At 39.2% G+C, this 27300-nt stretch overlaps 1 protein-coding gene and 2 long non-coding RNA genes across 4 annotated transcripts in view; 2 read left to right on the forward strand and 1 right to left on the reverse strand.

Annotated features, from left to right (window-relative positions):
- The window catches only part of LOC148128042 (uncharacterized), a 33147-nt gene extending 25047 nt beyond the window's left edge, over window positions 1-8100 (forward strand). The window contains exons 6-7 of the long non-coding RNA XR_015740851.1: window positions 6578-6724; window positions 7564-8100. This is a non-coding gene — a long non-coding RNA (uncharacterized LOC148128042). The remainder of the gene's footprint in view (window positions 1-6577; window positions 6725-7563) is intronic.
- Window positions 1-27300, reverse strand: part of KDM2A (lysine demethylase 2A) — a 72168-nt gene that overhangs the window by 39015 nt on the left and 5853 nt on the right. For both annotated transcript variants that reach the window (XM_026719627.2, XM_026719628.2), the window contains exons 4-5: window positions 11054-11192; window positions 6567-6645 (exon numbers count right to left, since the gene is read on the reverse strand). In XM_026719627.2, the coding sequence (XP_026575412.1) occupies window positions 6567-6645; window positions 11054-11192 (218 nt within the window). The remainder of the gene's footprint in view (window positions 1-6566; window positions 6646-11053; window positions 11193-27300) is intronic.
- Window positions 12585-19503, forward strand: LOC148128043 (uncharacterized). The gene is made up of 3 exons (XR_015740847.1): window positions 12585-12605; window positions 15510-15578; window positions 18182-19503. It is a non-coding gene; the product is annotated as an uncharacterized LOC148128043 (long non-coding RNA).

Below are 27300 nucleotides of genomic sequence, written 5' to 3' on the forward strand. Positions count from 1 at the left end.
AGACGCCAAGGAGGTTTGTGCTTGTATTGTTGGGGGGCAGGACATTTTGCTATTTCTTGTCCTATAAAGCGAAGGGGGGCACTCAAGCCTATGCCTGAATCTCGGCCTGATCAATCGGGAAACAAGGCAGGCCTGACCTGGGGGGGGACCCTCGGCCGGACATGTATCAAACACCCACCTGAATTAGCGGAGGTTGACTCTGGGCCCCCTTGGCATTTGCTTTTGGACACTCGGGTTTTCTTGACTAACCAGTCGGAAGGGATTTCAGCGACTGCGCTGGTGGATTCGGGGGCCACGACTAACTTTATGGACCAGGTCTTTGTGGCTCATTTTGATGCTCCCTTGGTTCCGGTAGACCCTCCGATGAGGGTCGAGACTATTGATGGGCGGGAACTTATTGCAGGACCCATTAATGGAGGTCCACGGTGACATAAAAGCGGATCGCCAGCCTTTGCGCCTGGTCATTGGAGACCATGAGGAGGCAATCCGCTTTTATGTCACCGCGGACCTCCATTTCCCATTAGTCCTCGGCATGGCTTGGCTTCGGATTCATGATCCTCAGGTGGCATGGTCGCGGAACGCCATTTCTTTTCCAAGTCTGCAGTGCGTGGACCACTTACGCCACATCTGTGCTGGCCAGGACATCACCACCCCTGCTGTCTCCATACCTCCTGAACTCTCGGACTTCTCGAATGTGTTCAGTGAGAAGGAGGCGGACCAGTTACCCCCACATCAGCCCTATGATTGCCCAGTGGACCTTCTGCCCAATGTACCACTGCCAAAGGGACGTTTGTACTCCATGTCCGAGTCCGAGCTGGCCGCACTGCGAGACTTTTTGGACAAAAACTTGGCCCGGGGGTTCATCCGGCCTTCGTCGTCCCCTCTCTCAGCCCCAGTTCTCTTTGTCAAGAAGAAGACGGGAGACTTAAGCTTGTGCTGCGATTACCGCCGGTTAAACGCCATCACGGTGTGGAATAGCTACCCTTTGCCGCTTATTCTGGAGTTGTTGGAGAGGTTGGGGAAGGCCGCTATCTTCACCAAGCTCGATCTTCGAGGGGCCTACAACCTGGTGCGGATGCGAGAGGGGGGCGAATGGAAGACGGCATTTGGCACCTGATACGGCCATTTTGAGTACACTGTGATGCCGTTTGGGTTGACCAATGCCCCCGCGGTCTTCCAGCACCTGATGAATGACGTATTTTGGGATATGTTAGATCGGTTCATGGTGGTGTACCTTGATGATATTCTGATCTATTCTGGGTCCAGGGACAGCCACCTTCACCACGTTCTCTGGTTTTGCAACACCTTCGGGAACACCAACTTTATGCGAAGTTGGAGAAATGTCTTTTCGTCCAGACTTCCATAGAGTTCCTTGGGCACATCATCTCTCCCGAAGGCATCGCTATGGACCCGCGTAAGGTTGAGGCCTTGTGTAGTTGAGAACCCCCTCGTCGCGTGAAGGACGTTCAACGCCTATTGGGGTTTGCTAACTATTACTGGACCTTCATCCCGGGTTTTGCCAAACTGACAGGTCCAATAACCCAGCTCCTTCGAAAGAAGGTCCCGTTCCAGTGCCCCCACCCGCAGCAACAGGCTTTTGAAGCCCTCAAGAAGGCCTTCATCGCAGAACCTGTCCTGAGGCATCCTGATCTGCATCGTCCTTTTGTGGTGGAGACAGATGCGTCCAACGTGGCTATTGGGGCTGTGTTGTTGCAAGCCCCAGTGGATAGCGTCACTCTTTTTCCCTGCGGTTACTATTCCTGGAAACTCACTCCTTCCGAACGCAATTACACCATCTGGGAAAAAGACTTGCTGGCTATCAAGGCTGCATTTGAGACTTGGCGACATCATCTCGAGGGGGCCCAACACAAGGTGGAGGTCTGGACGGATCATCGGAATTTAGAACACTTGTCAATGGCACGAAAGTTGAACCAGCAGCAGATCCGGTGGTCGTTGTATTTTGCCCGGTTCAACTTTTTTGTGACCTATATCCCCAGTGGTCACAATCGGAGGGCGGATGCCCTGTCCTGCAAACCTGAGCACCTTTGCCCCGAGGACCCCATTCCTCCGCAGACGGTGCTGCCAGCAGAGTCCTTGGCCATAGTCCAGGAACCGGTGGATTTGTGGACTCAGGTGCGAGAGGCGCAGCGCCTAGACGCTTGGTCGCAGCAGATGGGGGAGATTGGACCCGATTCCCCATGGACTTTGGAGGAGGGCTTACTCAAGCATCAGGGCCGCTTCGAGCCCTTATTATGACTCAGTGTCACGACAACCCTGCAGCCGGCCATTTTGGGGTTTTTTAAGACCCTCCATCTTGTCACATGGACATTTTGGTGGCCTCAAGTATGGCATGATGTCCACGCTTATGTCATGTCGAACGAAAACCGCGACGGGTGCGCCTCCTGGTCTTCTCCAACCTCTGCCGACTCCAGAAAGACCATGGGGAGCAATTTCCATGGACTTCTTGACTCATTTACCATCATCTTCGGGATTTACGACTGTGCTTGTGGTGGTCGACATGTTAACCAAACTGGCCCACTTTATTCCGTGTCGTAAATTGCCTTCGGCCCGTACTACTGCCCAGTTGTTTTTGCAGCATGTTTTTCATCTCCATGGTCTGCCAGACAGGGTAGTCTCTGATCGCGGTGTCCAATTTTCAGCCCAATTTTGGAAGAGCCTGATGGCCGCATTACAGGTGCAGGTATGCTTGTCGTCGGCGCACCATCCAGAGACTGATGGTGGGACGGAGAAGGTTATTGGCATTCTCGAACAATATTTGCGTTGTTTTGTCAATTAACAACAGAACAATTGGGTTGCTTATCTCCCTCTGGCGGAGTTTGCCTTCAACAACTCCCAGCACACCTCCACCCAAACGACACCATTTTATTCGAATGTGGGCTTCCATCTGCGATTATTTCCATTGACGCTCTTAGATTCCCCCGTTCCCGAGACCCAGGAATTCTTGTCGGAGCTACATTCTGTTCAACAATTAATTCGACAGCAATTGATACGGGCCAAGGAAGACTATAAGAGGTTCACAGATCACTCTTGACGGGCGACGCCTCCGCTGGCTGTGGGAGACCGTGTGTGGTTGTCCACAAAACATCTTCGGGTCGACCACCCGATAAAGAAGCTGGACCATCGGTTCATCAGCCCCTTTCCCATCGAGGCAGTCATCAACCCCATAGCCTATCGTTTGACTCTACCGCGCTCCATGTGTATTCATCCTGTTTTTCACCGTTCCCTTTTGGTCCCAGACGCCCCTTTGTGTGATCTCCGGCCTCCCGCAGCTGATGATCCATCACCTGTACCCGATGATGATAACACAGTTGACGGCACAGTGGTCAGCATTCAGATTTCCCGCTGGTTGAAAGGACGGTTCCAGTATTTGATCGAGAGGCAAGGGGATGGACCAGAGGCCCTTTCCTGGGTGGATGCTTCCACGTTCCACACCCCGGACCTTATATGGAGGTTCCATGACCAGTTCCCCTTGAGACCACATCCTGACCATCAGATTTGGGGGAAGGGCCCTGCGGTGAGGGATAGTGCTGTGGCTCCGATTCCTGAGCCTGTGTTGTTACAGGAAGAGGACTCAGAAGATGAGGAGGAGGAGGAATTGGGAATGCCTTCCTCCCTGATAATACCTCAGGTTTCAGCAGATAACCGAGACAGACAGCCTGAGACTAATCAGGAGGAGGAGGGCATATCGGAGCAGCCTCTGACAGGGAATCAAGTAGACGAAGGTTGGCCCCGAGGCAGTGTTGCAGGAAGAAGTGTGAGCTGCAACGCAGGAGGCGTGGGCGAATCAGAGAGTGAGATGAGTTATTGAGACACATCCCACAGGGGATAAAAGTGGGTGTGTTTTCTCTGAAAACTCTGTACGGGACAAAGTGTTACTTTCTGTCAGGCTCCGGTGTGTTTTGTGGTCTGCGTTGGAAACTTTAGTGATTAATCTTTCTGGTTATCTTGTCGGACTTGGCAGGCAGTGTTGGTTATAATGCCAAAAGCATTGTCTGTATAAAGGAATTAACCCCGTAAATACTGAATCTTCTTGCCTGCCTGTATTTGTCGGATTTTTTGGACTCTTCATCTTCCTTGGAAAGGTGAGACAGAACACGTATATATATGTATATATACCTATATTATTATTATTCATGCCAGTGCAAGCACGAAGCCGAAAGCACCAGCCTGAGGATGGCGAGTGGGACCTCGCCAAAACGTCACCAAGATACTCTTAATCTTACATGGGAAAAGACCCGAACACACATAGACCCACATACCTGTACCCATGAAAATCGATGGCAGATGAGATTCTGCCGAAACGTTGCTACAACTTTAAAAGCACAACTATAATGACGTGGGAAAATACCCGGACAAAGCTGAACACCATACATATAAATACCCACGAAAACTTAAGAAAACACATACATTTATATATATATAAATTATATTAAATATATTAGCTCGTATTAATATATTTGTATGAAAATTAAAATTAAAATTTGTATTAAAATTCGTATTACTGGTCCTTGGGATTTAAAAGTATGAGTTTGGTGGTCCTTGAGATCCAAAAGGTTGGCGACCCCTGCTCTAGCCAGTTTTACATCAGTGACCTGAATAAAACCTTAGCAGGGTGAACAACTGGATAAAATGGCCCAACTCTGCCATCTGCTGGTTCCTAATAGCTTTTTGTAGCAAGATCCAGTTAATGGCTACTGTAATTTACTTTATTTCTATCTTGCCTTCTATCTTGCTTCTAATAGTTCAAGAAAGTAATATATATCCTCAAAAATTATCCAAGCTGAATGGGCTGAATAAAGGAGAAAGCTGAAATTCAATCCAGGCGAAAAGGGAGTCCTGTTGACAGATACAAAACTGCACTTGGGGAACTGAAGTTCAGTCTTGGTTTGGAAGAAGCTGCGCTCACTTTAAAAAGAGATCCCTAGTTTGCTCTTTGATCCTCAATGATAACAGAAGTCAATTACAGCCAAGAGGCATTTGACAACTACAGTTAGTACATTAGCAACAACTCTTTCTTAGCTACAGATATGGCAGTAGTTATTCATGCATTGCTTACATTTTCTTGTAACTACTGCAATATATTCAATGGAGAAATCATCCTTGAAAAATGTCTAGAAAAAGCAACAGTGTAGCACTAAATTAACGAATACCAAGTAGAGGGTTCTATTTGAACTAACTCAACTGGATTAACAGCACAGATTCTCAAAAATGTTTGCCCAATTAAGAAAGGAAAAAATAACTGCCTCAATGATTAACAAAATGGGTTTTGATGGGATCAAAGCCATGAATTATTATTGAAAGTACTTGTTTTTATGGGAGGATTGTTTTAGCCAGAAAAATAGTATATTATGAAAAAAAATGAAATCATAGAATGTAAGACTTGGAAATGTCGTCAAGCCCTTTACTAGAATCAACTTCTTCACTGGCAGTTTTCTTCATTGTTGAATAATTCTTATCATTAGGATATCCTATCCTCCTGACCAATCCTGTGGTGACAACTCTTTAGACACTTGAAGAGAGCAACTGTGTCTTCCTACAGCCTTTTCTTCTTCATGCTAAATACACAAAGTTCTCTCTATTCCTGATACCCCTTTTCTTGCAAATCTCTTATAGAAATGCCAAACTTTTGAAATTTGTTTAGGCTATTTGTTTACAATTTCTTTCTCATCATCTGACTGAATTGCAAATACAGTCAAGAAAACAATGAGGCTTTAAGACTATCAACCTAAAAATGCTGGGATTCAATGTTGAGTCCAGACCACTATGGTTAAAACTGGTCTGGAGATAATTGGCTTCTTCCAAGTTAAGACAGATAGCAATAGCACTTAGACTTATATACTGCTTCACAGTGCTTTACAGCCTTCTCTAAGGGGTCTACAGAGTCAGCATATTGCCCCCAACAATCTGGGTCCTCATTTTACCTACCTCAGAAGGATGGAAGGCTGAGTCAACCTTGAGCCTGGTGAGATTCGAACTGCCAAACTGCAGGCAGCTGACAGAAGTAGCCTGAAATACTGCATTCTAATGACTGTGCCACCATGGCTCTTAGATAGTTGTATTACCTGTGTTATCTATCACATTGTTCCAAAATTCATGGCTGAATGACATTTGTCCAACATCTTCAGACCCAGGGAAGAAAGGCATGTGTCAACCCATCCATGGATTCTCCAATCGTGCTGGAGAACTGGCCAGTCATAATGAACCAAGAAGCAAATATTTGGCCTGACTCTCCAAAATATTTTATTTCTATAGTAATTAAAAGTGGACTCACAAATTATGATCAGTAACCTTAAAATCTCTATAGATCTTACACTAAATATGGCATCTAATTTGAATATATGTCACTATTTTCAACTTCAATATTATGTGCATTAAAATAAACTTTAGAATAGTCTGTTGAGTTTCTTCCTGCACTAGTCTCATCTCCTGTCATTATCAGAAACTTGGAGGAGCATAAACAAAGCATTCTGGCTTAGTAACACATTATCTCATAGGGGAAATAGTGACCTTGTCTAATATCAAATTGATATTTTTCCACCACTCACTTTATTCCAAGACCATCACAATTCTTGAAGATCAAAGGATCTCTTAAGCCACCACGCTGAATGTACTCCACATTGAAGTCTGTTCAAGAAAAAAAAATGGTTTATTAGAGAAAACTAGCAACCAAGTGAGAACCCCAAAAGACAGCTAGAATGAAAAGGTAAGAGTGAAAAATAAAATGGTTTTTCCTACTTAATTACTTCCCTATTTTGGGGGGAAAAATATTATTAGCAAACATATGACTTTATTGGCACAGATAATGAAATATAACTTTACTCATGTTATACTAATGAAAAGCCAGCTTATTTATTAAACGTATCTGCTGTGAGCTATCTAGAACTGTTTTGGAAAAATAGGTAGGATATAAATATTTTTAAATGAATAATTGAGTTGGACAAAGAGGCTTATGAAAATTCTTAGCCATGTTATCCACTATAACAGATATATATAACCTGGAGCACTAAGGCTATGTAAAGGTCCCAAAGGCTTGTGTGACCTAAAATTCTGTCAAATTTATAATTTTTATTACAACAGAAGGAAAAATTATTCAAACATAATAATAAAAATGAACTGTTCATTACAGTTTTCAAATAAGACTTTTAACTATAATATGGTCTCGACTCAAACAGTAGGTGGCAGATGTGGCTAGGAGGGCCTTTGCATATCTTCAGTGTGCCAGTTGTACCCATACATGGACCAGGAGGACCTGCACACAGTAACTCACACCCTTGTAACCTCTAGGATAGACTACCGTAACATGCTCTACATGGGGCTACTCTGAAGACCATTCAAAAACTTCAACTAGTGCAGAAATGGGTGTGTGTGTATGTGTGTTAAATGTGTCAGATACGAGGCACATGTAACACTACTTCTGTGCATTGGTTGCCAGTGTGCTTCCGGGTGCAATAGGTGATAGTAGTTACCTTTAAAGATCTAGATGATTTGAGATTGGGGTACTGGAGGAATCTTTTTTTCAAGAGTCTCTACTTGTTCAACTAGATTTAACAGAATGGACTTGCTGCAGATCCCATCAGTCAAAGAGTGCCAAGTAGCAGAAATCAGAAGATGAACTTTTTCTACAGTGGTCCCTGCTCTATGGAGCATCCTCCCTGACTCCAAACCTACTAGGCTTTCTTAAGGGCCTAAAACTTGTATTACCATGCTTGAGGTGCTGAATGGGTTAAGGGTCCTGTTCACTGGCTGTATTGTTAACTGGCTAAATATCTTGCTCCTATGTATACTTAATCTGGATGTTTTTTAGCATTTTTATTGTTTTTAAATGTTTTTAGTATTTTAAACTGTAGTACATTTTTTGAATTGTAAGCCACCAAGAGTCATTGACTTAGATGGGTGGCTATAGAAATTGAATGGATGAATGGATAGAAGATGAATAAATATGAGATTGAGAATAAAACAAAACTCCCATGTTTAAGTTCTTACCTCCCATTTCTTCAACATTAACCATTGAAAGGAATCCTTATTCAATTTAAGAGCCAAACAAGATCAAAATAAAAACAATGTAAACAAAAAGTGTTTCTCATAAAATGCCTCTTTCCTTGTCCCCCCCAAGCAATTGCACATATTTGCTGGAAATTGTGAAAAGGTATGCTTAAGACTTCATATACAGAGAAAAACAGGTGGATGGCCCTATAAACTGAGTAAAATCAATACAAATAAATCAACCTGGCAATCTTAATTCAAATAAAATTAAAAAGAGAGGTACATGATTTGATTACTAGTTTATTTAGATATCTGAAATGAGGTTTACAATTGCTTTGAATTTTTATAATTTCAAAGAATCATTTCCACTTCTACATATTTAGTTTAACAACTCATCATTTTCTAAGCCCAAATAATAGCATTCCACAGATAACATATTAACATTACTAATGTGAAGCTAACACATGAAATATCATTAGTATTCCAATCTCCTCCACTTAATTAATAATATCCTAATACTTTTTGTCCCAGGAGTGCTAAAACTATTTTTTCCGTTGGAAAGGCTGCTATAATTACTTAAGCCATGCTTGCACAGATGAAATTAGTAAGGAAAACAGGAATGTTTGAATACTGATAATAAAATTCATCACCATAATGGAGGTACACAACCACCACTGCCTTGTTAGGAAGCCTTTTACAATATATTGTTCTAGTATCTATACAACAATTGTTTTAAAAAATAAATTGTTACACTTAAGCTAAAAATACCAGGGCTACGTATATTTCAAGAATTATTCAGAAGTGTTTTGGAACTCATGCATGCATTGTACCTCTTGGCTTTCCATTAAAGCAGTTTTTTCCCCAGATTCCCACCTCTGAATAATTTTCAAGGCATGCAAAGCCTTACAAAATAAATAGAACAACAACAAAAACACTAAAATTGTCAAATAAGACACAAGTAGGGGGCCAAGGAAGAATCAGTCGGAGTTTAACAATTACTAAATACTATATGGCTGTCAAAATGTGGACTTGGTGACACATTTACTTATTTAAACCATTTATATGGCTGCTCAAGTAATCAACGTTACTCTGGGCAATGCATAAAAAAATCAATAAAATCTAACAAAAGGAATACAAAATAGCAGTAGTATTTTAGATGTATATACCGCCCATAGTGCTTTAAGTTTAAAGCACTCTCTGAGTGGTTTAGAGTCAGCATATTTCACCCAACAATTTGGGTCCTCATTTTAACCAACCTTGGAAGGATGGTAACCTAAGTCAACCTTGAGCTGGTCAGGATCAAACTCCTGGTTATGGGCAGAGTTAGCCTGCAATACTGTATTCTAACCACTGTGCTACCTTTGCAAAGCATAATTAAACAATACAATGGCAATCATAGTCCAGCATACCAAAAGCTAATGAAAGGACCATGATAGCCTTTTTCAAAGGTCAGCATTTATTGGCTAGTTTATAAACATGAGGTTACCATACAGTCTGAAAGAGTGACATTATTAGACCCATCATAGACTGATATTGCCCAAAGGAACCTGACAACCTGACATACAATGTTTCTCAGCATAAATTTCTCAATTTCAATGATGGATACAGTATATGCTAAGAAAGTACTAATTTCTCCTTATTATATTCTAATTTAATAGATTTATTAAAGGAGATTTCAAAGCTACTTGTAATCTATGTGGAAACGGTGCACACATATAATTGAAAGGAGCTTACTTTTTTCAGAATATATTGAAGTCAAAATTTATTCATTGATAGTTTGATCTCTGTATTTGCAGGGGTTATATATCAACATTTTTGTGCAAAAATTCTGAAATTCTGTGAAATTCTGTCCTCTGCATTGTAAAGCTCTAGATGTTTTCTACACGTGCTTAAACATTTATACATATACTTAATGTCAAGTTAAGAGCATGTAACATAAGACACATAACACAAATGCTACAAGCCATCTTATTTACTGTGTATTGAAGATGCATGTGCCTCACCATCACTCAGGGCGAATGCTGTGAGTGGCAGTCAGAATTTTACTATGATAAATTTCATGATTGCCACAGCAAAAACTATGTATGGCAAGAATGAAAATCCAACTCATTACATTTTCAGGCCATCCAACTCCAACATTATTCTGGGAAGCTTTACCAAGTTAGAAGAACAAACATTACATAAAACTACAACTATATATAAAACAACAACTGTCTGAAAGAATAGAACTATCCTCCTGCATACTCCTTCAGTTTAAAGTGGTCCCTATCCTAACTCAAGGCCTGGAAAAAGCCAAATTTTAAAAGAATGGCTGAAGGTAAGTGGCCCTATAATTCCGTAGAAGATGATATTCCAAAAAGAAAATTTAGTAACAAAGAAGGCCTGCCTATGGGTTCCTCCTACACAGTTTGTTTAATCAATGGGACTGGAAGCAAGAGCATACAAGACAAAAGGACTAAAAAAAAAAGCAAATTGCAGTATTTTATCTTTCATCCCAATGCTGTGATGAGGAAAGGAGGAACTACATGCTGAGTTGTAAGACTTGCAGGAATAGCACTCCTGTATGATAAATTATTCTTGCTTTTCTGACTGCTAAAAGTTCATGTATAATGTTTTGAATATAGCTTATATAGCAAAATCATAAAATAGTATGGGGAGGAGGAAGATAGCATCTTATTAAATATGACATTATGTCAGCACTTTGTATTTATTTAGTGAATTTTAAATCACCAAATATATATACACACACTCATTCTCTCTCTCTCTCTCTCTCTCTCTCTCTCTCTGTAGATGAAAGTCTGTTTCCTTCATTTATTTGTGATTATTTACTATTTTTGCTATAATTTTCATTTGTATTTTCAAATGCCCTATTATTACAAGAAGCACCAATTGAGTTTCTAAGAAAGGGGCTGAATTTTTTTTTTTAGAATTTTAATATTCGCTGAGCCCCATAGCATCAGAGAATAAAATCGTTTTGTTACAGCAGTTAGGTGAAATACTCATATGTATCCTCACCTTGGAACGGAAGCATGGTAGAATGGACACTCACCTTTGCCTTCCATGAATACTACAAAGTTGGCATTATATTTGTTGGTAGTAAGTTTTTCTTCAAGGTCAAATGTTCGCTTGCCTTCAATCTCATCATCTGAGATGCCATCATCCTCATAGCGTCGTCTCATAGCACCACGCTGTAGAATCAATTGCAAAATATAAGTATAGGATGAACCACAGGGAAGAATCTAGTAGTCAGGTAGTTCCCAAAATAAGCTATATACATTTTAATTATTTGTTTTAAAAGAGACAAAGGTAAAAGAAGACAGAAAACAAAATAACTGGATATTTATACAATGGAAGTATCAAAACACAAACTAAAATAAACATTTGAACAGAAAACTCCCTAAAATTAATAAGCTAAATGTATATAAATCAGCTAAATATAGTATATATTCATTTAACTACAATTTATCAAGCATTAAAATAAGTATTGTCTTGTAAAATATTATGAAATATAGGTCAAACACGGGTGGTATTCTACTGGTTTGGACTGGTTCAGGCAAACCGGTAGTTCCGGTGATCATTTGGCCCCACCCATCCACCCCTGCTCTTTCCTGTGCTTTAGTTCCTTGTTTTGGAGCACAGCTGATTCGCGTGGCAGAGCGGTTTTGCTGCGCCTCAGCTGTTTTATTCACTGGGGTTGCAGTAGAAGATAAGTATTATAACTGGAAATGGGCTTTTTTAAATGGTGTGCATGCACGTGGTCACTGAACCGGTTGTTACACGGGTTGAATCGCACCACTGGTCAAACATATTGTGTCAGTTCTTGATTACTAAAAACCTCTAGTCGTATCAAAAAAAATTACGTAACTTTTATTCCAGTCTTTAATATTTAGCGTAATACTTTTCCAATCTTACAGTACAGATAACCATTTTAACAAATAACCATTTGTTTAGTGACTATTTGAGTTACAATGGCACACACACAAAAAGATTTATGTCCAGTTTTCACACTTAACTGTTGTAGCATCCCATAGCCATGTAATCAATGTTCAGGCACTTGGCAGCTGGATATATTTATGACAGTTGCACTGTCCCAGGCTCATGTGACTATCATTTGTAACCTTCCCAGCCAACTTCCAAGAAGCACAGTCAGTGAGGGTAGCCAGATTTGCTTAATGACAGCATGATTCACTTAACAACTGCAGTGATTCTCTTAACAACTGTGGCAAAAAGGATGTAAAATGGGGCAAAACTCACTTATCAACTGCCTTGCTCAGCAACAGAAATTTTGGACTCAATTGTGGTTGTGTGTCAAGGACTACTTGTATCCAAGTTATTCCTCATTCCCATCCCATGCCCTAAATAATCAATATTCCTCAAAAAAAGATCAGACTCCACAATTTTATTTTTAATAATACTTGTATGAATATCCATCTTATATACAATAAACTTGTTTAATTCACAGCAAAATTGACATAGAAAATGAAATAACACTGCTAAAGACTTCACAGCATGTCCACCACACATTTGCAACTCTATTCATATCCTAACTGAACACCTTGGGGAACAATCAGCTCTTCAAGGCTTTTCAGAGGGCTTAAAGGGTAAGGATCCTTCCATTATTCACAGGTGAGAGAAGGTATATCTTAAGATCCTGCCAGATGACAATGTATTTTTAAAAATGCAAATTGGAAACTCTTCATAGATTATATTCTTATATACGGATTATACCACATTCAGAGTTTGCCTTTCTCTCAACATGAAGCTAATTCATTAGTTTCTGCTTGAATTATTTTTCTCTTCTATTGTAATGTTATAAATCTTATTATACTGTATTATTTCAATGAAGATTTCAATGTAATAGTACGTATGTAATAAGATTACAAATCATAAACATTCTATTACTCAGAAAACATACCGAAAAGAAGAAAAAAGTAAAAATTCCATTAATATTAATAGTATTTTAAGATGTCAATACTGCAAACAAAGTTATTTATTATCCAAAATTGAGCATAACATAACAAATGCACTGCGTTTCACATCACAGTCGTAATGTAATAAAAGTTTCAGTATGAAACTAATTTCTTAAAACAATGCAATCTCCATTGTACTATTAGTGCGTGCGTGCGTATTGACAGGTGCTTAGCTACATGAGGCAAATTGAACAAAGATTTAAATATCCGAGATATAGGAGATAGAATAATAATTATACTAATAAATAATACATACATACATACATGGTTAATACCTAGGATGCTGGCAGCAACCCATATCAACTATTAGCGCCAGTCAATTATATTTGTGATACGTGTTTAAATGTTCAGTTGACTGAGTTTCAGGGTTAATGAATAAAAGAAATAATAATAATAATTATTATTATTGTTATAATACAATAATAGCAAGGCTGTGGAATGTTGCAAGCACTTTAGGGAGCTGAAGAAGAAAAAAGAGCATTGGAAGAATACCTGAAGGACACTGAAGAAGATGCATTGAAACTAATACACCATGAAGGTTTATTAAATACCAAAGAGACCAAACTATAAGAAAGATCATATGAAATGTATCACCATTAATCCACTGCAAAAGGAAGAGTTTACATGGAACAGTTTATAACCAGGGGTGGGATTCTACTGATTCGGAACCGGTAGCTCCGAGGATCAGCTGTGAGAGAACCGGTTCGCCGACAATCAACTGTTGGGCCCACCCACTTGCCCTGGCTCTAGTCTGTACTTTATATCCTGGTTTTCAAGCTCAGCTGATTTGTGCGGCACAGCGGATTGCCACCCGTCAGGCAATCACAGGCAAAACACAGATTGCTGGAGAAAGTCAGTATCAAACGCTCTGCACGCACGGGCACCGAACCTGTTGTTACACCGGTTGAATCGCACCCCTGCTTATAACCTGTACCTTATTATTACCGTAAATAGCATTTGCCTAACCCAGATCTTTGGGAAGGAGTTGATAGGTGAACAAAAATGCCAGATCTAATCTAAATATCTGGCTGTGTATCCAACCATAATACCGATCAGATGACATCATTTCAGGGGAGGGACCTGAAGCATGTCCACTTTATCTAACTTGGGAGGAATAGGCAGATATCCTCAAAGATAACAGTTCTGCAAAGAGCCTGGCCCTGTGACATTCATATTTTTAAAGGAGATAACTAGCAAGTTGAATTGTACGTAAAAATAAACTGACAGTCACCAGCTCTTGCAATAGTAGCAGGTTGACTAGAATTGCATATGCTGCTGCATTCTGGATCACTTATAACTTTTGGGTGATCTTCGAAGGCAGTCCCATGAAAAGAATTCTGCAATAAACTAATCAGGATCTCATGCCTAACCAGGGCATGAGTGAATGTTAGCAAGGCCTCCAAGAATGGGCGTAATTGGCTCAAAAGATGAATTTGCGCAAAGGCATTTCTCCTTCAGCAAGAGCCACAAGTCTAGAATGAAACCCAAGTAGTGTATTAACTCTGTCTGGAAGAGAATCATGTCATCTAAAGTTTTTTTTTTTTAAAAAAAAAAACAGCTCTGCAGAAATTGTGACCAATAAGAGGTCTCTGCAATCATGTGACCTGGATTCGATCCCTTTAAACTGTGGCAGCCATTTTTAGTCTTTAGTCCTTTGAGACCCAGAAGCTGCCAGCAGTTAGAACAGGTGATTTCTGAGACCCGTATGGTCATGCAGTTTTTTTTCCCTTTGTGATCAAAATTCAGATGGCAACTGGTTTATACTTATGACTATTTCTGTGTCTCAAGACCATGTGATTACTTTTGCAACCTTCTGACAAGCAGAGTCAATGGGGAAGCCAGGTTCACTTAACAAATGAACCCAATACATTTTATGCAGTAATTCAGGTAACACCTGGGATCAGATTGTAAAATGGGGCAAAACTCAATTAACAAATGTCTCACATAACAGAAATTTTGGACTCAATTATGGTCGTACTTCGAAGACTACTTGTACTGTGCTTGTTTATATTTATCTTGAAATTGTTTGCAGAAATACTAGCCAGCCCCTACTGAAATCAAATTTAGTACTGTAAAGTTCCTTTGCATTATACTCTATATTGTGTTTGCATGTGTTTGAGATCACTGCACAAATACTAGCCAACACCCACAGAAAGCAAAGATATTGTGAAGTTCTTTATTGCTCTACAGCAGGGGTGTCAAACTCGATTTCATTGAGGGCCACATCAGGGTTATGGGGGGTGGGGGGTGGCCAGGGTAGGCATGGCCACATGCAACCCTCCAGAGCTTCATTTTCCTTGGCAGAGGATTGCAGGAGGCCCTCTCAGCTGAAAACGGAGCTTGGGAGGGTAGCATGCAGCCCTCCTGAGCTCTGTTTTCACTGGCAGAAGCTTGATGGGCCAGTCCTTCTCTGTTTCCAATGCATCCTGCAGGCTGGATCCAGCCCACAGGCCTTGAGTTTGACACCCCTGTTCTACAGTACTGTGTTTGCTTTTGCTTTGATTGTTAGTGTGTACTGCTGTTGATTGCTTGTAGAACAGCTGATGGGAGGGCAACAGGAAGAAGAGCCATTCAAATTCTCAAGCTCCTGGTTCACTTAATAAGGTAATTTAAGAAGAAAACAACAAGCCGGATCTGCACTTAATGACTTGGTTGATTCACTTAACGAACATAGTAAAAAATGTTGCACAAATAAACCCAATACATTTTATGACTATTTTGACTTATGACCCTAATGGGCAAGGGCTATTAGAAGTCACACCTTGAAGACTGCCTGAATGTAAGATTCATTACTTTAGGCAAATATTTCTTAAAGTTTTTAGTTGCAGGATCTCTTCCCATTTTTATAAAGTATGAAGGAGCTTTTGTTTGTATGGGTTATATTTACTGATATTTACTGCATTAAAAATTAAAATTAATTATTCAAGGAATATTTTATTGTAAAAACAGTAAAATTGAACCCAGTGGATATTAACATAAACAAAATATTTATGAAAAATGGTATTTTAGTGAATAAAAATAATGAGAAGAGTTAATGTTTTGAATTTGTGTAAGTATCCTCAATATCTGGCTGATAGATTTTGCAGAGACCTAAGGGGTCCTCACACCATACTTTAAAAAACAATGACTTAGTCTAGTCTAGTGAAAAGAAGGACTAGAACAGGGCTGGGCAAACTATGGCCCGCGGGCCACATCCGGCCCATTGGTCTTTTTAATCCGGCCCGCCTCTGAAAAAAAAATAGGGGCTGGCCTAGAGAGACCCCGTGCCATGCGCCAAAAAATCGCACACACAACACCAACACTACACACCCTTCCTTTCCAGCTGGTCAGGAGTGGATCAGCTCCAGAGCTGGGCAGCTGCTTCCCTGGTGGCAGGGCCGAGGCCGCCGCCCAAGGAACACCCACTGCTTTCCCTCACCAGGGCTGGGCATGGCGTGTTGCCCTGCGCCACGTGGCCCCTGCCTGGCAGTGCGCTTCTTGGCTGGTCTTCTCCTCCTCAGCCATACAGAACAAACCGCCAGAGAAGGAGACGACCCCCCGGCTGGTTGGGGTAAGCTTTCTGCACCGAAAGAGGCAGCTACTAATCTCTGGCTTTGCTCCGCTTCTCCAATGGTCCGGCACCACCCTGTTCTTCTTGTGCTGCGAAAGAGGCGGCTAAAGATCTCCGCTCCGCTCTGCTTCTCCAACATCCGGCACCACCCTGTTCTGTGTCAGGCCTAGCAAGTCCGAGCAGACGGCGCACAGAACAGGGCGGCACTGGATGTTGGAGAAGCAGAGTGGAACTGGAGACCATTAGCCACCTCTTTCGCAGCACAAGAAGCCTCCCCCAACTGGCCAGCTGCTCTCCTCCTTCTCTGTCTGTTTGTTCTGTGTGGCCGAGGAGGAGGAGACCAGCCGGCTAGTTGGGGGAAGCTTTCTGCGCCGAAAGAGGCAGCTACTAATCTCCGGCTTTGCTCCGCTTCTCCAATGGTCCGGCACCACCCTGTTCTATGCGCCGGCTGCTCGGACTTGCTGGGCCTGACAAATTGAACAGAGCATGCTGCAGGCATCTCGCGACAAGCCCCAGGACATGTGGTCACCTGCTGGCTAGCCGGGCTGGAGAGGCACGTTCTCCATGAGAAGGAAGAAAGCGTGCTCTGGGAGGGCGGGTGCTGGGCAGGTGGGTGGATATTCCGGGACCACTTATTGGTCGACTTTAAGAGTGCCCCCATGGAAGAAGCCGAGCAAACGTACTAGCGGCAGGGGTGACGGGGCATGTGTGTCCCTCCACAAGGAGTATGAAGGGAGGCAGATACCACACCTCTCAGGAAAAAAGTAGGTGCCAAAGCCCTGGCTGTCACCTGGGAGGGGACCGTGGAGGGACCTATCACATGCCCTTGTTGCCTCCCTTCATGCTCCTTGTCCACGCTGGGAGCACCTAACTGGAGCAAAAGAGAGCTAAGTTTAATGCTTTTTTCTATTTATGTTTGATATGTACTGTTAACAAATGCAGGTTTTTATATGTATCGTATCTTGTGCTGACCCGGACCGTCTGTCAAATTTTAAAAGTCAATGCGGCCCCCGAGCCAAAAAGTTTGCCCACCCCTGGACTAGAGTAACATAATAGCAGTGTTCCAATATTTGAGGGGCTGCCACAAAGAGGGGATCAACCTATTTTCCAAAGCACCCGAAGGCAGGATAAGAAATAATGGATAGAACCTAATCAAGGAGAAAAGCAACCTAGAACTATGGAGAAATTTCCTAACTGGGAACAATGAATCAGTGGAATGGCTTGCTTACAGAAATGGTGGATGCTCCATCACTGGAGGTTTTTAAAAAGAGACTGGATAACTACTTGTCTGAAATGATATAGGGCTTCCTGCCTGAGCAGGGGGGTGGACTAGAAGACCTCAAAGATCCCTTCCAATTCTGTTATTCTGTTATTAACTCACTTTGCTGCTTTTACTGTCACATTAAGTCCTAATGAAGGCTCTTACCTATATCTGGTTGTCATCACCTTTCATCTTTCTCTAGTAGGCTGTAAGTGTCTCTTAGGTCTGTTCCTCTCCCAGAACTGCTGTATAGACCATGTGCAGGATACATTATTGTGAAGTCCATGGAGGCAGAATTATTGGAATATGCTCATTCAAAGCTGTGATTAAGGCCTCGGCTGAACCGCGAAGCAGAGCTTGAGAAATAACTCCATGTTTTCTCTGAAACTCTATTAGGTTCATCAGTAACCTGGGATAGGCCAATCAAGAACTCCAGGTGCCCTAGAACTCCAGGATCTAAAAGGCATAAGCTGCTATGGCATGGGACTGATGCTAACTTCCTGAACCTCAGATCATGATGTTACTATGGGTTAGCTTAAGCAGTAAGAGAAGCAGTGCAGAACATATCCAAAGACTAATCAACAATCATTCCGTACATTCTAATTCTGTTTTTACATATGAATAAAGCAAATAACACAAAACAGTTCAGAACACAGCTCTAAAGACTGCCAATTTTGCAGTGAATATTTTCCTATTTCCACATCATTTTCTATTTTTCCTTATGCTTAATATTTTTATTAAATGTAATAAATTTTGATAATTTTATTTATAAAAACTAAAGTGTGATAGTTAAGATGATTTATTTCCTATAGGCAGCATTGCCTATATGACAAGGTTACAATATGTTCATTCTACCCACTAATGTCCCAGTTCTTGCAAAATGTACAGTGTACACTAAGCTGCATATAAAAATAAACAAAACCAGTGCAGCAATAAAATATATTGTATATACCTGACAATGTACATTTTAATGCATTTTATTATGGTGTACAAGAATATGTTACAGCCCTCTTTCCAAACCTCAGCGCTTAATGCACACAAGGTTTTATTGAAACCAACAGACTCAAGGATACTATAGGCAGAACTGATGTCCTCTTGTCCTACCACTTTCAACTTGAGAATGCACAGCCAGAATGTCTGCAGAGCTACAATGAGCCATGTTATTATGGCTCATGCATCCTTTAATGCAAAGAACACATTATTAAATAGCCTACAGAAATAGGACCCTAAGCCATTTAATACACAATTTTGAGATTGTCTTGTTTGTTGGAATCTTCCAAATTCCTTAGAGATGTAGAGCATCCCTAGGTAGACTGTTTTATTTGCATTATGTTGCTGTAGAAACATAAGTGGATATAAACAAGAGACATTATCTCTAACTAAGCTCTGCTTTCAAAAAAATCACATCTGGAAAAGCCTCGGCATTCAGCTCAAAAGACAGAAGACTATTTGGCTTTGCTCAGCTTATGCTTAGACACTTCCCTATATCAAAAATCTCTGGACTCCATAGTCCAAGATGGTCCTAATATATAGTTTAGCTTATGTTTGAATCTGTTTTATATCCTCGTGTTGAAAAAAATCAGCAAATATTTTTGACCTTAAATATTTTGTCAGCAATAGCATGTTTTATTTTCTCTACCACCAGCAAGCTTTGTAAAATAAATGCAACTATTCAATCAATATTTAATCTCAGATCAGTTTTTTCCCACTGATAAATGGGAGCAAATATCAAAAAGGGCTGGGATTGGGAACTCTCAAAAGACCCTATTCTATAGGATAACCTTTTTGAGCTCCCATGCCAAAAATTGCATTTGTACATGCTCGCACACTCGCATGCCACCACCCAGAAGGCAATGCGCGCGGCCCCTCCATGCACTTATTTTAAATATTTCAGCGACTATCAGTTATTATACAAAAGGTGAGTATTAGAGGGTTCTCCTTTTTCTTTTCTTTTCTTTTCAAAAAAGGGGCTAAAAATCTAGCAGTTTGTGTCATGGAGATAATAATAAAGATTTACTCATTCTTTCTGTCTGTTGGTGCCCATGCAACCTGTGTGTGTGTGTGTGTGTGTGTGTGTGTGTGTGTGTGTGTGTGTATGTGTAAAAATATGGTTGTGTTTCTGAATTGAAAATGTTCTTGAAGTTACTGAATTGAAGGTTCATAAGGGTCAGAACAAAACTAAGAGTGAATAGTGTAAAGCCAATGTATTTCTAGTGCAGCTGTGAGTTCAAATGAAAAATATGGAACTGATATTGATATTGGTGCATTAAGCGCACCAACGTGCCTACCATCCCTGTCCTATTCTTTTTATTTCTCTTATATGTATCCATTTCATGTATTCATAACTCTGTTTATACTTATACCTATTATAATTGCTTGACAAATAAATAAATAAAATAAAAAATTAAAATCTATCCAAGCACCAGAAATGGGCCAACGAATAGCATCATAACCCTTGCTTTTTGGAATACCCACCTCCCAGTGATTAGATTGGCCTGGGACCTGCTGGCTTTGCTCAAGGTCTTAAAGACATAGTTTTGTCACAGGGTGTTGCCATCTCAATGTGTAGCAGAGCAGAGAACCTATGCAATGGTTATGCTGATTTACTGCTGTTGATTCTACTTGTCTTTTTTACTTCGGCTGCTAATCATGTGTGTGTTTTTATTGTTATGTGATTTATGATGTTTTTAATGGTTATTAGCCACCCAGAGTCATGAATTTGAGAGAAGTAGCCATATAAGTTGAAATAATAGATAACAATTCATTAATTGAAAAAGGATATCTAGCTAAGAGAGGGGAAGAACTTGAGCAAAAGCCAGATACAGTTTCAAACAACAAAAGGAGGGAAGAATTCTTCTCAGCAATGATGCTCAACACGATGAGCAGTTGTAAGGAGCCTTTGACACAATCAAATTGTTTTTTAAAAAGAGGCACTGAGTAGTTTGCAGTTCCTGAAGAAAAAAGGACGTTTCAGGAATGCAGGATGGTTAAGAGGTGTCCAACTACAGATACAGGTGGCAATTACAGATAAATTGGAAGGGTAACATTTCAGAAAGAAAATAAGCAGTTTTTAGAAGCAAATCTGACCAAAGAGAGGTTAGGCTAAATCTTAATGGCAGTTGAAATAAGAATGAAGGCAGCACTCCATTAGTCCTTACCATCACGCTGAAGGTAGACCTGAAAAGTAGCTTTTCAAGTATTATGAAGTTACAAAGGCTGTTTTGTAGCAGAAGGGAAGAGAGAGTTATTCATTTTGTGCCCTCCTCAGTCAAAAAGCTAATTATAAATCTTATGTGGGATTAGTCTGCACTAATTTCTACAGGCTTCAGACTGACTGTGTAAGATACATAGAGTGAGGAATATGTTATTACTCCCATATTTGTCAAAAAAAGAAGTGAGATGCGAGTGCTTAAGAACTATTGCTGCTACAGCTTCTTTGGCAGCTGATCCTGATCTGAGGGAGATGCTAAGACATCTGCTCGATTAATCAATTAAGGACCTAGTCCACCTCAACTGCTACCTATTTCTGATACTGTATCACTTGATTTTGATACTAGAGCAGGATATTAGCAACTCGATCCATTGTCAGCCGATCTACCAAAGGATCACATGATAGTCTAGGAGAGGGGTGTCAAACTCGTGTCATCACGTGGTGTATTGTGACTTTCCTCCCCTTCGCTAAACTTGGCATGGGTGTGGCAAGCACATGATGCATCCGGCTTGCAGGCCGTGAATTTGGCACCTCTGGTCTCAGAAGTCTGAAGTCATTTTTTTTTCTCCCTTGAAGCAAAGAGAAATTGAACCTGATGCCATGGGCTACCTCAGGCCAATGAAATAAATGTTTTCTTAAGGAACTTGGTGCTCTTATGAGAAATCAAAAGTTTCATATCAGTAGATAAAGTAGTTCCTTATACAAAATATAAGATTGCTTACAATGAATAATCAATCTTATATATCACAAAGATCAGCCTGTATAGACAAGAATCTATAAGTTATGCATATTCAGAGATTAAATCTTGGAGTTTCTTTCCCTTACTCTTAATAGTTATCATCATCAATATTGGATTACCTGCTGCCATTTATGCTACTTTACAAATTACAGGTAGTCCCAGGTTTTCATTTTGTCTCTTTCCAGCCTTTGCAACTCTCAATTTAAATTTCAATCCTACCATTAAGTATGTGATTGGCTAATACAAATTTCTGAAAACAATTTAACTAGAAATTGAATGGCTCTCTTTTTGCCTCTGTACAAGTAGTCCTCGACTTACCGGCTTGTTTAGTGCCCATTAAAGTTAGAACAGCACTGAAAAAAGTGACTTATGACCATTTTTCACACTTATGACCATTGAAGCATCCCTATGGTCACATGATTTACATTTGGATGCTAGACAACTGTCTCACATTTATGATGGTTGCAGGGTCCTGGGGTCATGTGATCACCTTTTGTAACCTTCTGACAAGCAAAATCAATGGAGAAACCAGATTTACTTAACAGCTGCATTACTAATTTAACAACTGCACTGATTCATTTAACAAGTGTGGCAAGAAAAGTCGTAAAATGGGGCAAAACTCAACACATTTCTCACTTAACAACATACATTTTGGGCTCAATTGTAGTCGTAGGTTGAGAACTGCCTGTGGTTGAAACAGGTTTTTGTTTGTGCAAAACAAGTAGAGAAAACACTACTAGTGAGTTAACAATCACTGGAATACTCTTCTAAGAAGATAGAAGAATCCTATATTAAATATTTAATTGACTCCAATGAATCTAAAGTAAACATTCTAAACATTTTTAAAAATCATTCTCCTTTTTTATATATTGTAAAGCTCTAAATACTTCAAGATTTGTAAACTTAGAAGTCAACTAATAACCATGAAAAATCCAAAAGAAAAAGCTTTCTCAGTAGGGAAGTAGATAGGAAAGTGATTCCTCTCTTTTACAGTGAAAAATTTGTTTCATCAAGCTTTTAAGATACGCTATAAGTCTTCAACCTCTGGAGCCCAATGAATACATTTGGAAATTTGACAGCATGTGAAAAAGTTATCAGATTTCTAAATGATAGCTCTATATGGAAATCTTACAAACTGTTGTAGTTTTTAATACATATATTTTTTCAATGATTTTTTTTATGCTAGCATAACATGGCTTCAGAAAAAAGGACACAAATCAATGAATACAAATTAAAACTTAAAATAGATATCCTATTCTAACACCCTCATTATGCCTTAAAATATTGATACAGCTATTTTCAACAATTTTTAGAACTGAAAATTCAAAGGCAGAAAAAATGTGAATTATATAGTCCTGTCTGATACAAGGATATATTCAGAGACGTCTGCCCCTCAGAGAAAACTGTCTAAGATACAGTACAATAATATTAAACAGACCTCAAAACAGGCAAAGTTGGACTTGATTAAAACAGCATTGCAAAACAAATCAGACCTAAGCTTATTTTCAGTGTAAGTTTCATTCCTAGAGTAAACAAACAAAATATATGCCTTCCTGCTCATTATTCTACACCAATTATTGCTGTATTTTGCAATAACAAAAGAAATTAGGGGAAATTTCTGTTAAGAAAAATATAATCTTCAGACAGCTGCAAAGTGTAACAATTCTCATTGTGCTATAAACAAAAATGTATTTTAATGAGTTTAAGAATCCATATTTTACTTATAATTAAATATAAAAGGCTTGTTTTACAGTCAATTGTCCTATTGGTGTGTTCTCCAAAATACAAATGTTTGTGTGACAGAAAATTGTACATTATTGATAACCAGAAACTATGCATGTAGTCCACTGTGATTTATAACATAAATTGGTAAAAGTCCTGCTTAAGAATCTTTCTTGAACATATACATTCACATACTTCCAAGATACTTCTCTTACCTACAATCCCGTTTTTAATTTACAGTGGACAAAGAAATAAACAGCTTTTTCTTTTATTCCCAAAATTTTATACAGTAGTGACTTCCACATTCCTCTCCTTAAGAAGTTTTAGTCTTAAAAGCATTCCAACAGCGAGTATCATTCTGACTGTTACAGATCCTTTACCTAGCAGCATCATTAATATTATTTGTCATAATTTCCTAGGCAAAAGGTATGATTTATTTTATATCCAGCCTTTATTATTTTATAAATAACTCAAGGCAGCAAACATTGATTCATTCCTGACTTTTCTACCAACCTCTCTAACATGCACCAAAATAAAGTACAGTGTCTGATTTTTGGTTTTCTGCAAGAGAAATACATGGTTATTTTTAATAATGAAAGAGGTTTACCTTCAAAATACCAACAAAAATGCAAAATTAAAATAACAAGATATCTAACATGTTTCAGTGAAGAAATTCTTCAGGGCTACTAGAATATTGTTTTTCTTGTACTGTATCTTGAGAGATTGCACTATCAAGCTATTATGAAACAACCAGATCATAGTAGCCTACACTGACGTTTTAAAATAGCACAATGCAGGCCACTTAGTAATAACACTTAAAATGCCTGATAAAAATCAAGGACACCAATAAGTGAATTAAAAAAAAAAACTAAATTAGCTGTATTAAAAACAACAAAAATAATTGTGGAAAAGGCATGCATTTTTTTCTAAGCAATTACCTATGATCTAAGTTAAAAGCATGCTGAATTGATATTCATAACAAAGAAAATTTTGTGAATTACATTTATAATAATTACATGTATTAGACGTATCAACAAGTTTCAATGTAGTTGTCAAGGAAATATAAAGGAATAAATTCCATCTGTTTTTTTTCTATTCTGCACAAAAGTCAACTAGACTCCTTTTAACTTGATACTTATCATGCCTTATTGGAAATTGAGCCTCAAATCCATATTTGCATAAAATGGGAGCTTAACTGTTAATGTACACAAAACACATTTACTGGGGATACTAGTTTCCAAATATGCAGACTCTCAGGGACTTAATAGTTGACCCTTAATCTCTATTTTAATCAGCCCAAATAATTGAAAGACAGCATCCATCCATCGCATGCATGAATGCATGCAAGCATCCAACCATCCCTCTATCTGGGCAACAAGATTTTTACAAAAGAAAATGTCCTGTTTTATAGACTGGGTTCAAAAACTTGCTAACTCAAAATGATATATTTATTATGGCTTAAGTATGTTGTGAACCTATTCACTCTGGTTCTTAAACTATGACTTGTGGTTATGTTGTACAAACTCAATCGAAGTAAATATATGTGTTTTTCAATTCATAGTTAAGTAAAGCATTATTTTTACTGTTACCCCTCAAATGTTGCTGTTGTGAGATAGACAGCAATATACACCGATTTTTTTTTCTTTTTATGACCTTGTAATCCTTTTATCAGGGTGGAGTCTGGGTGACTGAATGGAGCTGAGCCTTTACTGGGCAGATGCCCTTCTTTCTGTCTACATGGAGTTCACAGCAGATAGTTTCTCTTTGAGCTATGACAGAGAAACATCTGTTGGGCTTCCTAGGATTGAACACTCAATCTTCGAGTGGGAGGCTAGCATTTTCACCTCTAGGCCACTGAGCTGCTCTAGCCATATACTAATAGCTTAGTATGACAGGTTTAGCAAAGATTTAGCCAAACAGTTAACAACAACAAAAACATCTAGGTTAAACTGCCCAGGTTTAAAGTTAAGTACTTCTTTTATCTTTTTTCAGGTGAAGCATATGAAAACATTTTTATACACAGGCCCCCATATACTAAAATGGTACTTTAATTATAACTGAACAAGAGACAAGACTATTTTCTATTGAAAACTGCTTATAATCTAGCTACTCAAACTTTCTAAAAAAACCAATTTTGCCTTAAAAAAAGTTTTATGCCACTGTTTTTGGAAACTTGTGTATTTATGTTGAATTAACAAAATATGTTGTCTTTCAGACAATATTCTCTAAAATTTTATAGTGATTCAAATGAATGAGCAGTGTGAGGTCTGTAGGCTTCCTAACACCTTGGTAACCATTCTTTAATCCCCAATTGCACTATCTAAGTTCAACAATGTGCTTTTTCATTTGTTTTTCTATGAAAGCATGCAAATTAAGAAAAGACTTAACGATCAAATATTTTCATCCTATGACATAATTATCAATTTATGCCTCCCTCCAGGAGACCACAGTAATCAAAAAGAGATATAATGCAATCTTTTTGGTACAAAATATTGTTCCCTCCTGTTGTAAAGGATTATTCAATAAAACTACTAAAAGCAAGCCTTCCCTGCCCATAAAAAGGCTTCCATGCTTCCGCTCTGTCTATAGTTGTCAATAAATGCAGATCTTTAGGACACAACTGTCATTATTTGCAGTCACTAAAACTTGTATTCTTATACATTTGAAGAGTACTATGTTGTAAAAGTCAGCTCTAGCAAACAGCCCCAAAAGTGATGTCAAACTCATAATAGGCTATAGTTTCTGTGACTGCAGCTAATGAGAGAAACCATGCCATGTGACTTATACAAATATTTCAAACATTAGGCCCTATTTAAATATGTACGATCTCTTCCTATATTGTACTTACTACTTGTTTATATGTTTGCTGAATAAGCAATAAGCCAGAAACTTTATGGCTCAGAGCAGTTTGTAGCCATTCATAATTACGTGTTTGGAGTGCGTGTGTCAAATGGCTGCCCAATCTTTTCTTAAAAACCTCCAGTGATAGAGCACCCATTACTTCTGATGGCATGGTATGTTTACTGCCTCAAGCTATCTATGGAAAAAAATAATACAGGTAGGATAAAAAAAACCTAAAACAAAAAGTATGTCATAAGGCTCCAGGTAGAACAAACTTATCAACAGGAGGAAAAACTGCCAAAGATGGAATTGGTGCTTTATCCTAAGCTCTGCCAGACTTCCTGTGACAGAGAAAGGAAGAATTGAGATTTTACTATTCCTTCTCCAATATTCTTCGCCAACTGCAATCAGTAAGAGGAGAATTAGCTACACTAGCTACAGGGCTATGGACATGCATGGGAATTGGGAAGGGCAAACAAAGTTGGATAAATTCCAAGAACAGACCTTGCTCTCTTGCTGTCCTCACATGGGGAGATCTAAAATATCCTAACATTTCTGAGATATGGTGTCAGGGACATAGAACTGAAGCCAAAGAGTACTTTTCAACCATTTTTGGAATTCCAGTTCTTTACACTTCAGTAGTAACTGATATTGCTTCTTCAAAAAACAAATTTTCAGTAGCAAATATTCTTTCTTCCCCTTTATATTTTTTTCTTCATTCTACAAAGCTTGAGGATGAATTCTGACAAGCATATAATAGAATGTATGAAGTTTGATAAAATAATTATAATATAATCAATTCTCCTTTTGTGGGAATAGAAATAGTTCTTGAATATTACAAAATTCACACAGAACCTGAGGGCTAATTTCCTATTTGTTATGATCTTGGTGCTTCAATAATCCAGATGTATTTAATTATTTAATATTCCAAATTATTTAATATTCTATGTATAAATGACATAACATATAAACAGGATACACAGGTGGTAATATTTCAAAGTC

The sequence above is a fragment of the Pseudonaja textilis genome, chromosome 1 (assembly GCF_049901715.1).
Source record: "Pseudonaja textilis isolate UNSWEBS1 chromosome 1, rPseTex1.2, whole genome shotgun sequence".
In the NCBI taxonomy this organism is placed as follows: domain Eukaryota; kingdom Metazoa; phylum Chordata; class Lepidosauria; order Squamata; family Elapidae; genus Pseudonaja; species Pseudonaja textilis.